Consider the following 13,067-nt stretch of genomic DNA (forward strand, 5'->3'; position numbering starts at 1 on the left):
AATATTAGTGATGTATTGCCCTGTTTTCTCTAGGTGTGTTGTGGCCGGAGCCGTCATCATTGCGTCGGAGTGGAGTTGCCGTGGCAGCCCTGACGGGGCGCAGGAGGAGGGCGGCGATGGAGAGGCACTGGGTGACGGGGCAGACCGTGGATTGGATGGCGACCCCGAGGGAGTGTGGAGTCCAGATATTGAGCAGAGCTTTCAGGAAGCTCTGGCCATCTACCCTCCCTGCGGCAGGCGGAAGATCATACTCTCAGATGAGGGGAAGATGTATGGTGAGGAGACTACAAGGCATTACCGTCCTATTTTGTCGCCATCCAGCAATCCCATTACCTCCTCCTGCGTCCAGTGCATTTTGACCAAATATATTCTGTCCCTAAACCACAAACAATATAGTTCTAGATACTTTGCTCATGATGGAATTATTTTATTAACATGTTCCTATATACGTAAAGCAGTTTTTTAACAACTTGGGTCTTAATTTTTTTTAGTGATGATCATAATTGTTTTTATTGTACAGATTGTGGGTTCATTGTCTCTGCTAAACACAGCTTCATTTTGAAGGACTAACCCACTGTACTGCAAGTACTTCTGTCAGTGTTTTCTCCCTCACTTTGAAATTAAAGTATACAGTGAGGTTCTAAAAGACTAAGAACACTTTTTCCACTGCACCCACTTTTGAACCTGACTGTACATTTACCTTTCCAGCAGTTTTATGAGGGATTTAGCTTTGCAGGGTAATCGACAGCATGTTAAGCCACTTACAATTGTAAACAAAACCTTACATAGAGTAAGTCTGTGTCAGACAGCAGCACGGCTGTGCTCCGATTTAAATAGAGATTTTGTTATTGTTTCTAATTTTTCACTTCTGAATGGTTGGTTGTACTTTAGATAACAGTTCAAATTCTACGTGTTTAAACCTGTTCATTTGTTGAGTGTTGTCCCGCTGTAAAGCTGTACAGTAGCACTGATAAGTAAAAGACTTTTGAGGCGAATATATTTTTTAAAAAGTCCCACATGCACAACTTTTCTAGAATGATACTGTGCAAAACTAAAACTGAATTCCTAATGTTGTTTGGGTCTCCAAGGAACCGCAACTAGCCTGTGGTGATCTGCTGCATGACACTTTGGAAGCGATTGGTTAATTGATGCTTCTTGTATAGGCCTTTTTAATTTTACCCAGGTGATCTGCTTGCAGGAATCTTGAGAGGGGGCTATTTAGCTTTCAGGTCAAAGGGCAGCAAGCCGGGACAGAGGTCAAAAGGGAGAGCCGGTTGACTTTTCAGGTCAGGTTAGGATTAACATATGTAGAAGTTGCTTGATTGCTGATTCCCATGGGTCACAAAATGCTTACTGGTCTATGGGACGGCATAACCAGCATTAAAGTGCAAGCACATATTCAGTGTTTGTGATTTTTGTTTGTGTTTAGAATGATCTGTTTAGGAAGCTGACTGCGAGTAGAGTTCTGATGTATTTTGACCATTTCCTACTTTATTGAAGGCCTTGGCTAAAACCCAACATTCCCAGCATTTCTTTGTTTGGCTGAGAGTTGGCATTCACGCCTGCAGCAGTCTGTGTCATGCATTTGTGTGTGTGTGTGCGTGCGCGCGCGCATGTGCGCGTGTGTCTGTCGTGAGGGGAACAGGATATGTGATCCCATGCGACCGAAAGGGAAAGTTTGTTTCAGCATAGCAGCATTTTCTCCTTTTGTGGAAATGTGGGCTCACTGTGTTGACCACCCCCACTTCCCTTTCCAAACACAAGGAGAGTCCCACTGGTCCACACATTCACACATTGAAAAGCTGCACGGACACTTGGAACGTAATTTCCACACAAGTGATGTCATGGTGTGGAAATTCGTCCTGCTTTCCTTAATGAAGCAGACACTTTCAGTTTCTAATTGTAGCATCCAACTAAGTATTGATTATATTTTACAAATTGTGATGATTAATGATTTCTTGATGCCGCTGATTCACAAAAATGAACCAAATGGTTTTATATCTAAGACAAAACGAAATAGACGGTGGAGCTGGTGGGCGAGTTACGTAATTGGTTTGTGCCTGCACACTGTGTAACACCAACAAGCATGGCAACCCTGTCCCACCTCTCAATTTTCAGTCCAGTATGTTTGACCACACACACATACACACCTTCTTACTATGATGTGAAACTTTAAAAAATAAACCTGGTGCAGAGGTGAGCACTAGTCTGCCTCGTAGCTAGAAGGTTCTGGGTTTGCACCGGGACCATAGATGTGAATGTGAGTCTGAATGGTCATCTGTCTCTATTAGAACTTATATATATATCGGCATTAATAGAAAGTAAAATTGGCAATGATTCTTGAGATGTCGTTATCAAACCCTAACCCTGAAATACAATTAAGGATTGATATTTGACAGTTTTACCATAAACTTAATTATAAGTGACTACAGATGAGATGAAAACACAAATACACCCAAATATATAGAACTATGATAAAATTGCCCCACATAAAACGTAAACATAAATGCAAATCTTTGCATATTCTGTAAAATAAAAGTTTTAATTTCGGTGTATATCAGTAAACACAAACACGGATACCGATTTGTCTGTGAAGGCCCATATCTGTGGATATTATTGACCAGCCGATATGTCGGGCAGCGACTCTATTTCACTAATACGGTTCTCGTACATATTTCCTCGTTTATTTTTTTAACCCAATTCAAATAACGACAAAATTAATTGGACAGATGTGTCAGATGAGGGGAGATTCACAGATATGTATGTAAACATCACTTAATGGTTTTGGAACAAGCATAGCTACTTTCAAAGGAAATTTCATCTTCCTACCGGCCAGATGTGTTCTCGTGTTCGAGTTTGAATTATTAAACTAGGACATGCAGGGAGTTCTGATGAAAAGCCATTTGGCCTCATGTTGAGTAGTGGTAGACTGCAGGAAACTGCATGTGTCCTGTTTTGGGAATTGGCGCAGACTGCTGCGTCTGAGTCAGCCCCCTTTCTGTTGATTTGGGGAATTCTGGTAACTTCACAGAGCTGGTGTGACTCAGCCTAATGTGACCCAAGTCCCAACAGCATCGCACCACTTCCCAGAAAGAAGGATGGTGATGATGTTAGTGCATGTGTGTATGTGATTAAATGATTACAGCAGTGGAATCAGGCTGGAAGGTTTTTAGTCACCTTTGCTTTTAAAGTTTAGATGTTTTTGACATCTGCAGCAGAGTGAATTGATGGTTTGTTAGTCGTTATAGTTTGAGACGAGTTGATTATCAGGTGTTGGCTGGAATTAGCGGCGGCAGAGAAAGAAAGTGCTGAGTCGGGACTTTATCAGTGACCACATTTTGGAAGTCTGTTAACTAAATGAATGACCCCTCCTCTCTCTTTTTCCCTCCATTCTCGTTATTTGGCCATCTGCTGAGGAGCTCTGCCAGCAAGCGAGAACAAATCTGACTGTAAATTAACACAGACTGTTCTGATGGGAATATCATACAGCCACAGAAATGCGTGTTTGTGCGTGTATCCAAATTGAAATGCCTTCTTTTGCTTCATACCAAATTTGAATGTGTAAATCCTCAATGTCACTCTGACCCCGAGGCTGGAAAACAGAGGATTAAGATGCAAACCAAAATAATGACTGTGTTGTGTTGCTGTGTTGTAACATTGAGATCAAGTACTGATTAAGTTTGGATTAAAGTTAATGAATTAGATCACTCATTCTTGTCATCACTGCCCATTAGGTTCATTGAACAAATGAGCTTGGTTGCACCAGTGGTTGTATGGAAGTGGTCGGTGTAATTAAAAGCACGCAGGCCTATTTTTGTAAATGTGCCACGGAGGAAGAAAACTAAGGCAGAACCTTTGGACATTTATTTGATTGGCTGTGGATGCATGAACGCTGTCATACATCTGCATTAATCACCATTAAATTTGTGGCTGCTCATTTGTACGGCAACCAGTGGTTACAAATCTATTTTAGGTAATTTTACCAGAAAATTGCACTCTAATTTTGAAATCTGAGTGTGATCATTTGAGGAGAAAAGGGGACCATTTGCCACTAATTTGGTGTATTATGACTTATGCATATAGTGATAGTAGGCTGTAACTGAGTGCTTGTTCAAATTTGAATAGACACCATATTCTGTTTCAGTTTTCGTCAGGAAAATTTTGAACGGTCTCCTCCTCCTCAGGTCACCAATTAGCAGATTGTACCAGCTCCATCTTGTCTTTCTCTGTCATCATATCAAAGCACATGTTGTTTATGTTTAACTGAACTTACTTTGTGTTTAACTGCTCCTATCTGATTTTTTTTTCCTGTTTATTTCCCAATTCTAGGTCGAAATGAGCTGATAGCTCGCTATATAAAGCTACGAACAGGGAAGACACGCACACGCAAACAGGTACGCACAGATGTTAATGAGGACTTCAGGATTTACCACCTGACACATTATTTTAATTTTGTTTTAAATTACCTATACACCTTGTTTAAATGATTATTAATAGACCATAGTTCACATTAATCACCCTGTGAATGTGTGTGTGTTTTCATGGGGGTAACCCTGGCCCCATAGGTGTCTAGTCACATTCAGGTTCTGGCACGTAAGAGGGTACGAGAATACCAGGCGAGCATCAAGGTGGGTGGCTGCTGAATCCACTCTCCCCTTTCCTCGGAAGTCACATCCGCTCTTCTTTCCCTTTTCCCCCTTTTCCTTCACCCCGTCTTTCTTCAGGTCTCTAGTCACCTGCAAGTCTTGGCCAAGAGAAAGTCTCGTGAGATTCAGACTAAGCTCAAGGTATACGCGCTCACTGCCTTTGCCAGACTAGCTGCTTCGCTCTGCATGTGGCCCCCCGAATCCAACTCAACCCGATGAAGCAGACGGATTTATACTTCTCTATCAGGGTGTTAAAATACTTCTGCCAAAAATTGTCTTGTTCTTCTGAGAAATGTCACCATCGTACAGGGATAACGTAGAGACATGAGAATCCTAACTGGTCAGATTAGGCTATTTCAATATTTTCACTGCCAGGGCAGCACAGAACAAATTTAAAAAGACTATTTTTGTTTTTCATTTTTATGAGACAAATTGACATGACAACACATGTAAGGATGAAACTTAAAAAAAAAAAAAAATCAAATCCAGTATGGAATCCAGTTTTCTGAATAGACCACTTACTTTTTTACTTTTTATGAAGTTTTACGAAGGACTGAAATAACTCCAACCCAAACAAGTCTAATCACCTTTTTATTGGCTGAGAATGCAGAAATACCACAGATTGTAGTGGCTGTATCTAAACGTAGAACTACTTTCTTCAAATACTGAAAGTCCTGATTCAGAACTATTAAATTCTTTAGATTAGTTTTCATAGCGGATTATTTCCCCAGCGAAAGGTCACCAATCCGTTAGTCCCCGTTGAACTACAAAAACACTCGGTCTGCTTGTAGCCATTCAGTCATGTTACATAGGGATGTAACATGACTTTTTCATTAATAGCCTTTGGCTGTAATAATTCAGATACCAGCTGCAGATTTTGCACATTAACCTGAGAACAGATGCACATTTTCAGCTACAGCTGGTGTCATTTTAAAATTCTTTCTATCACTAAATGTTTACTATATGGTTTGCATGCCACAAAAAGGGATACATTATCAATAATTGATAGGAGATGCAATAGTGACGAAACAAATACAGGTATTTTTCTGACTGGCAACAGGATCCAAAATGGAACAGGCCATTTAGAACGAACGTGAACGCATGTGGTGGCGATGCCACATTTACTATATTACGCCTAAGGTAGGGGCCATTGGACACCTTGTCGGAGAAGTATAAATCTAGTTTATGAAGAGTTGGGTACGTCATCATCAGTAGTATCATCATGGAAATAAGATTTATTTATTAAGTGCTATTTAATGGGTGTGGGAATTGTGGTGCGACAGGCTCAGGCTTTACAAACTCACCATCAGATATTTTATTCGGGTGCTTTTAAGCCTTCTAAGGTCACATTCGTTGCTTTACGGCCATATTTGAGGTTATGTCATTGCTTAGTGTAAAGGGCAGGGTTTTCTTTGCATGGCCATAATGTTGTTGTGTTTTTTTTTAGGGCGTTCAAAGAGGTTTGAGGCCACAGACAGATAATTGCATGAGATTCAGTAGCCGGCATGGTTGGCCTAAGCATGTACATGGCGTCTAGTAATGCACATGAAACCTTTATACAGTACATGCAAACGTGCAGGGAGTTTTTTCACGTGCGCCTCATCCGCGTTCAGACTTGCAGGATTTTTTGTTTTCTCCTTTTGATATGTTTCTGATCTCCCCCAATTTCTCGCTCTCGAACATTTTCCTCAGTTCTTTTTGATATGTTTCCTGTCATGGCACTTTTCTCCCGGATTATTCCCTGTATTAAAGGCTCATTGTGACATAACTTTGCACCAAAGGAATTTTAATATGCTGATCTTTAATACACATTTGAAGGGGGTAACTCAGATTTCCAGGTCAGTATTTTCCTTGTGTACACATCTGCATTAGGATTGATATTGGCACAGATGAACAGGATGCAGCTTGTCCTGTCAATGTAAGATGAATGTTTTCAAATTTCAAATGTGGGGTGAGGTTTGTCTCGGTGTCGAAGTGAGCAAGGTTTTCTCCTTATTGCCTGACAGTTGATCATGTGACCTTCATGTTGAATGTACTGAAGTTAATTGATATCGTGTCTTTTTTGCCATAGGCCATGAACTTGGTAAGTTTTGGTTATACAACTACAGTTTTCTCCTTCAGGCTTTGTGCTTCGTGGTTGGCATTACATTACATTACTGCTTGTCCACAGTGCAGTTCTCCTGCCAGGCTCAAAAATCCTACTCTCTTGTTTTTAGTGGCTTTAGTTAAATACTGGTGATGGCTCCAGTTAGCTCTTCTAGCCTGCTAGCGTGGTGCCCCTCCTGCTTTGGCATCCCCCTTGTATCTGCTTTGCACTCTGTCCTGTCTTCCCTCATTACTGCATCATGTTGAAGTAAGTTGGCTGGCTCGCTGTCTAAACTGGCCTTGGAAGTTTTGCTGACTCTGTACTGTCCAGCATTTTTCTCCCTGCCCCCGGGATGGAGCATTTTCCTCATGTGTTACTTTTGTGTTTCTCTTTCAGGACCAAGTATCCAAAGACAAGGCACTGCAGACAGTAGCCAACCTCTCATCAGCTCAGATTGTGTCTGCGAGTGTAATGAAACCCCAGACTCCCTTCCCTCCACCAGTCAGAGTGAGACACAAACACACAGACCCACACACACACACACATCTGTTCTTTTTTACCTTCTGGGTAAAAGACTGAGTAATACTATCTGCTCTGTTTCCTTCTTTCCTTTGTATAGTTTTGGCCCGGCCCTATGCCAGGACAGCCTGGACATTCTCAGGAGTAAGTATCACTGGCAGATTAGGTCTTGTTGATTTAAATTGGACTAGTTTTGTTAATAAGGCGGTACAGTTGATAATTTTGGGGTTCCTGCTCCTCTGGTTTTTCCTTCTTTGCAGCATCAAGCCCTTTGCACAGCCGCCGTACACGACACTACCAGCCCCTGTCCCCGCTCCCATCAGTAAGTGTGAACATAAACTGACCTCTTTGACTAATTATCGTGCTTATTTCCACATTAACTGTGTTTTCCTGGTTTAAATGTGCATCAGGTTATGAGCCCCTGCCACCCCACCGCCCTGCCGCTATAGCAGCTCCTGTATGGCAAGACAGAACCATCGCCTCCGCAAAACTACGGCTTCTGGAGTTCTCCGCTTTTATGGAGAACCAGAGAGACAGAGAGACGGTACTGACATCCAGACTCATTTTTAATGAAACGCCAACAACGTAAAATTTTGCCGCCTCCCTTTCCCCTTTTTGCTTTTTTTTTCCTACAATTTCTCCTTCCTTCCAACAGTATAAACACCTTTTCGTACACATTGGCCCATCGAACCCGAGCTACAATGACCCCGTTTTGGAGTCCATAGACGTGAGGCAGATTTACGACAAATTCTCTGAGAAGAAGGGAGGCCTGAAGGAGCTGTATGAAAAGGGGCCACACAATGCGTTCTTCCTCGTCAAGTTCTGGGTCAGTAGATGAAACTAAGAATTCCCTTCTGAGTTAATTTTTTTTTTTGCAATAATCTGTAATTTTGAGATTATTTGGGGATAGTTGAGACTTTTTGATCTACGTCAAGAAGTTGATACAGGAAATAACCTCATTACTAGTATTTTATTATCTCTCACATTTTGATGGGCAAGGAAAGGTCTTAGTTGTTGCTTTCACAAGTCACAGGAAAATTATAGAATTTTACTTGAGGAGCCACATATAGATATGTGCAGAAAAAACACACATTGGTGTTTGTTAGTGTCTTTTTCTGACTTTCATCTACTCGTATCTCTCTCTCCACACACTCACTTGGTTATTTCAGGCGGACCTGAGCAGTGACGTCGAGGAGGGTTCAAGTGCGTTCTATGGTGTGAGCAGTCAGTACAGTGGAACAGAAAACATCACCATCAGTGTCTCAACAAAGGTCTGCTCCTTTGGTAAACAGGTGGTGGAAAAGGTTGAGGTGAGAAAATTGACCCCAGCATACAAAGAAATAGTGTTTTTTGTATCAGACGATCCATGTGTTTTAATTGTGATGGTTAAAACACCCCCCCCCCCCCCATTCAGACGGAATATGCCCACATGGAAGGAGGAAAGTACGTGTTCCGCATCCACCGTTCGCCCATGTGTGAATACATGATCAACTTCATCCACAAGCTCAAACACCTGCCTGAGAAATACATGATGAACAGTGTACTGGAGAACTTCACCATCCTACAGGTGTGTGTGTGTGTGTGTGTGTGTGTGTGTGTGTGTGTGTGTGTGTGTGTGTGTGTGTGTGTGTGTTCACTTTATTGCAATTAGAATAGTACAGAACGGAATATTAATTCTTAGTATAATGTCTTAAAATACACAAAATACAATTATTATATTAGGTGAGCTAAAAAGAAATCATTCTTAGAAGTATTACATTTTTAAAATGACTAAAAGCTCAAGAAATATAAGAATGTGATTAATAATACACATTTAATCTCCAATTAGCCAGCTGTTGAAAACTTTGCTTTACCCCTTCAAGGTTAGCAGAGATAATATTCATATTTTCAACGGTTTCATAACAGTTTCTAGAGATTGGTTTCCCCTCCCCTGCTCTCCTGAATTCTATGACTTTATCGATAGTTTTTTTCCAAAGATTAACTGAAATTTATGACTGCACAAGCTCTTCAGATGACAGTTAATGTCTCTCTTCTCTGTTCTCTCACTTCTGTTATTTCCTTCATCTCTATCTCTGGACTGGTGTTTGTTTACATATGTATTATTTAACCCCTCCCCCCCTCCTCTTTTCTTGTCTCTTGCTAGGTGGTGTCCAACAGAGAAACTCAGGAGACTCTGCTGTGCATCGCCTTTGTGTTTGAAGTATCCACTAGTGAACACGGTGCACAGTACCACGTTTATCGACTGGTTAACGACTAGCAGCACGTTGTGTGCATGCAGAGACTCTCCACAGACTTGTTACTACATAGAGTATAAACACTATTTCAAGCTCAAACACACAGCAACCCCCACTCCTCTACTCTAAACACAGACCAACAGTCCCACTGTAGTCACACCTGTTGTTTAATGTGTATGCATTTCCAATCTCTCCTCAACATCCCATGACTTAAAGGTCCCATATTGTAGCAAGTGACATTTCCGTGTTAGTTTTTATTACAACACTGGTTTGGGTCATGTATGAATACTGTGAACATATCAAAGCGCACAGTTCCACGGAGAAAAGCACACAGCCTGTATTTTGACACTGTGCCTTTAACATAAGCTGTCGGGACATCTGTAACTTTGTGATGTCACAATGACAAAATCACTTGTCTTCAGCCATGCCCCCAGCACAGTCCATTTGGACCAGCCAGAGCAATTTAGTCTGATTTTGACTCTTTGTTTAGCTCATTTCAGGGCTGATCGTTGCCATTTGCAATTACCAGGGAGATTTAACAAGCTACAGCAGTAGGCTGCAATCATCACCTGTCATTGGCCAACGGTCACCGACCTGTTGTTGCCAGAGCTCCAGAGAGAGAAGTGTATGGGAAGAGGTGTAGAACCACATTGACATGGTTTTTGGTACTCAAAACTACAAATATATCTACTTATGGATAAAACAAAGCAATGGTTTGTAAAGTAAGTGTAAAATATGGGACCTTTAATCACTTTGGGACCTTCAAACACTAAAGTGAAATGTACTTTTTTGTCAGTGTCATTCTTTGCCTAATTATCATGAAGTGTTTTGATGTTATCCAGTGTAATTATTTAGTCACAGAAATGTCAGTGCACATCTCCCAATGTCAGACTCGAAATATCAGTTCATTAGACATATTGTTTTGTTTTTTAAAAAGCAAAATCAAATTTACCAATTAACATGGCACTCAGCAGAGTGTATTCCTCCGCCAAGGCCAAACCATCCTACACGTCTGTCCAGCTTAAAATATGATGTTAAAGGGAAAAAAAGGAAGAGGTATGGTTGCCGGTCCTGCACCAGAATCTCTTCCGTGGCCCGTCCTTCATCCCTCCACCAAGTTTTGTGCAAATTGGTTGCACAATTGGTTTTGTGGAATCGTGTTGACAAATACCCAAACAAATTTAACAAACCTAGAATGGCACTCGGTAGAGCACATAGCTCTGCCTAGGCCCGACAGTCCCCACATTCAAATCCACTGGATCCACATTTTTATTTGGATCCACACAAAATTGCACAAACTCATAAGATTATAAATTCCCTAAATATGCCAGATGTTTTTGTTTTTTTCCATCAAGATCCTTGAATTATTCTCTGGGAATGTCATATCTCATATCTGGCAATACTAAAGAATGATAACAAAATCCTGGATCCACCCCTTGTGTCGGGATCTGCGCCAAAATGAAATGGGTTCTTTCTCGGCCCATGTCCCATCCATCCATGTAGTTTTATGGAAGTCCGTTCTGTCGTTGATGTTTTTGTTTTTGCTTAAATTTTACATGCATATACATTTTTGTCATAGGTGTGACCAATGTGAGACGAGTTTGAATATTGGTCGACAGACAAATGATTTAGCCAGTGTTTATGTTAACCCTGCCACGATGACTTTCTCTCCAGTTTATATATTGTCTCTGTACAGTAGGAATTGATTGAGCCTATAACGGTGCATCTACTTTCACTGCTAAGAGTAGAGTTGTGATCTCCAGTATGTTTAATCAAAAGATCATGTGACAAGAGTATGAGCGTGCCTCTTCTCAGAATATAACACACTACTTGTAAAGACGCAAGTCGTATTTATATTTAAAACAAAGTGTCAAAGTGTAAGAGAGAACAGTCATTTCAGCTGTTTCAAAAGGTTTCCAGTGGTACTCGGCGTGAAGGGAAAGGTTTTGATCAAATGTTAGTGGAGGTGTTGAAAAGGTTTTGCTCACTTGTCTTTGGAAACAACAAAATAGTACACTAACCGTTTCACATTCAGTTCACGCTGGGGTGTCGGCTGCTCTCTGAATGAAAGAACTACCCTTCACTGTTCAAGAACACGACAACAGTTTTTTTACTCTCGACTGTGTGGGCTCGCTGCAGTAATTCTACCTCCACGTGAGTTGGGATAAGAATGTGCTTTGGTTCATAAAGCCTTAACCAGAGGAGCACTGATGTATAGGATGTGTACACTACACTTTGTAATGGTACTGTTTTATAAGCCAAAACATGTTAAATAGACTTGTTTTTGTAAAGATGAACTACCGTTTTTTTGTTTTGTTTTTTATTCTACCAGCACAGTTAGAAGTGTTAAACTAAACATCTTAAATGATGGGTGTGTTTTTTTCTTTTTTTTTTTGATGAATGCAAAATGATGTCTGGTACAAACCACACTAAGGTCATCTACAGTGCACTGGGGTAGGTTTTTGCCTGATAACACTAACAAACTATCCAGCTTTCACTTTTTTTCTCCTTTTTTTCTGTGTAATATTTTAAATTTTTTTGGTACACAACTACCAGCAAAAAAAACTTTTTGTAGTAAACTGAAGCTTTCCCGCCCTCTCCTGGCAAGATCCTTTATAACCACGTGGAAGGTAACAGTGATTTGTCTTTTTACTTTGTGTCGTGAAGCTATGAGCCAAGTGGTTCAGTTTTACGTAAGATCTGTGTCTTGATATTTACCGTGTGGTCAGCCAAAAGTGTTTTTAATGTTTTTGAGTTGTAGTTCTTTCCTGTCTTGTGTATTTCTGGTTGGCTGTGCCTCATCACTCCTTTGTTTAAGTCTGCTCAGTGAATAAAATCTGTGCCTTTATGCTGTACCAATAAAATCACACGGTGTTTGCAGAATCACGCAGCCTTTAGAGTCTCGATCTATTTATGCAGCTGCTTGAGAGAGGAGCCCCTTGTTAATAATAGTATCTTGTGCTTTTTAACCAGTAATTACACTTGCTCAGTAAAATTACACTTGGCACCAGCTCGGGATGTTATGCAACCTCATATTATCAAATATTGAACTGTCAGGCAATGAATGTTGTCGGATCCTTAATCACATTCTTAAATGTTTCATTATTAGGTTATTTCCTCGGGTTCCCTATCCAACTCATCTTTGCTAGATTAAGAATTTTATTTTCAAGGGGGTGACAAGACAACTTTCGTGCCCCTAGTGGTTCCAGGTGGTATTACTGTTTGGTCACTGTCGTAAAGATGCTGCAGAGGCAAGATGCCAGTAAGGATGCGGGTGATTTGAAGAAGTAGGCTGTGCACCTTAGGCTGAAGCCACTACTTCATTTTTCCAACAGTGTTGGCATCATGGTAAACTGTCCATAGCAGAAAACAACCGTAAACTTTGAACAATTGATTAAATGTCCAGTTGTATTAATAAGTGGCCTGGTTGCGTTGCCTACTGATTTTGAACAGAGAAAACAAACTGCACGTCATCATTGAGGCCTCTCAGGTCCGGGAGCGAATGCCCCATTCAAGGTTCTCTTGTTTTGTCCCTTTTTGACCCTCACTCCTATTTCGCCGTGCATCTGCTGCCCCGTCATC

The 13,067-nt window shown here is 40.9% G+C and overlaps 1 protein-coding gene across 1 annotated transcript; it reads left to right on the top strand.

Annotated features, from left to right (window-relative positions):
* The first annotated feature begins 10 nt into the window (after window positions 1–10).
* Window positions 11–12,371, top strand: tead3a (TEA domain family member 3 a). The gene is made up of 12 exons (XM_035644802.2): window positions 11–275; window positions 4,330–4,394; window positions 4,725–4,787; window positions 6,718–6,729; window positions 7,129–7,239; window positions 7,352–7,395; window positions 7,512–7,573; window positions 7,662–7,795; window positions 7,907–8,077; window positions 8,421–8,561; window positions 8,666–8,818; window positions 9,395–12,371. Exons 1-12 carry the CDS (start codon window positions 11–13, stop codon window positions 9,506–9,508), a joined length of 1,335 nt encoding a protein of 444 aa, XP_035500695.2. The 3' UTR covers window positions 9,509–12,371.
* Window positions 12,372–13,067: the final 696 nt, after the last annotated feature.

Source organism: Scophthalmus maximus, chromosome 3, assembly GCF_022379125.1.
Source record: "Scophthalmus maximus strain ysfricsl-2021 chromosome 3, ASM2237912v1, whole genome shotgun sequence".
Taxonomy (NCBI): Eukaryota; Metazoa; Chordata; class Actinopteri; order Pleuronectiformes; family Scophthalmidae; genus Scophthalmus; species Scophthalmus maximus.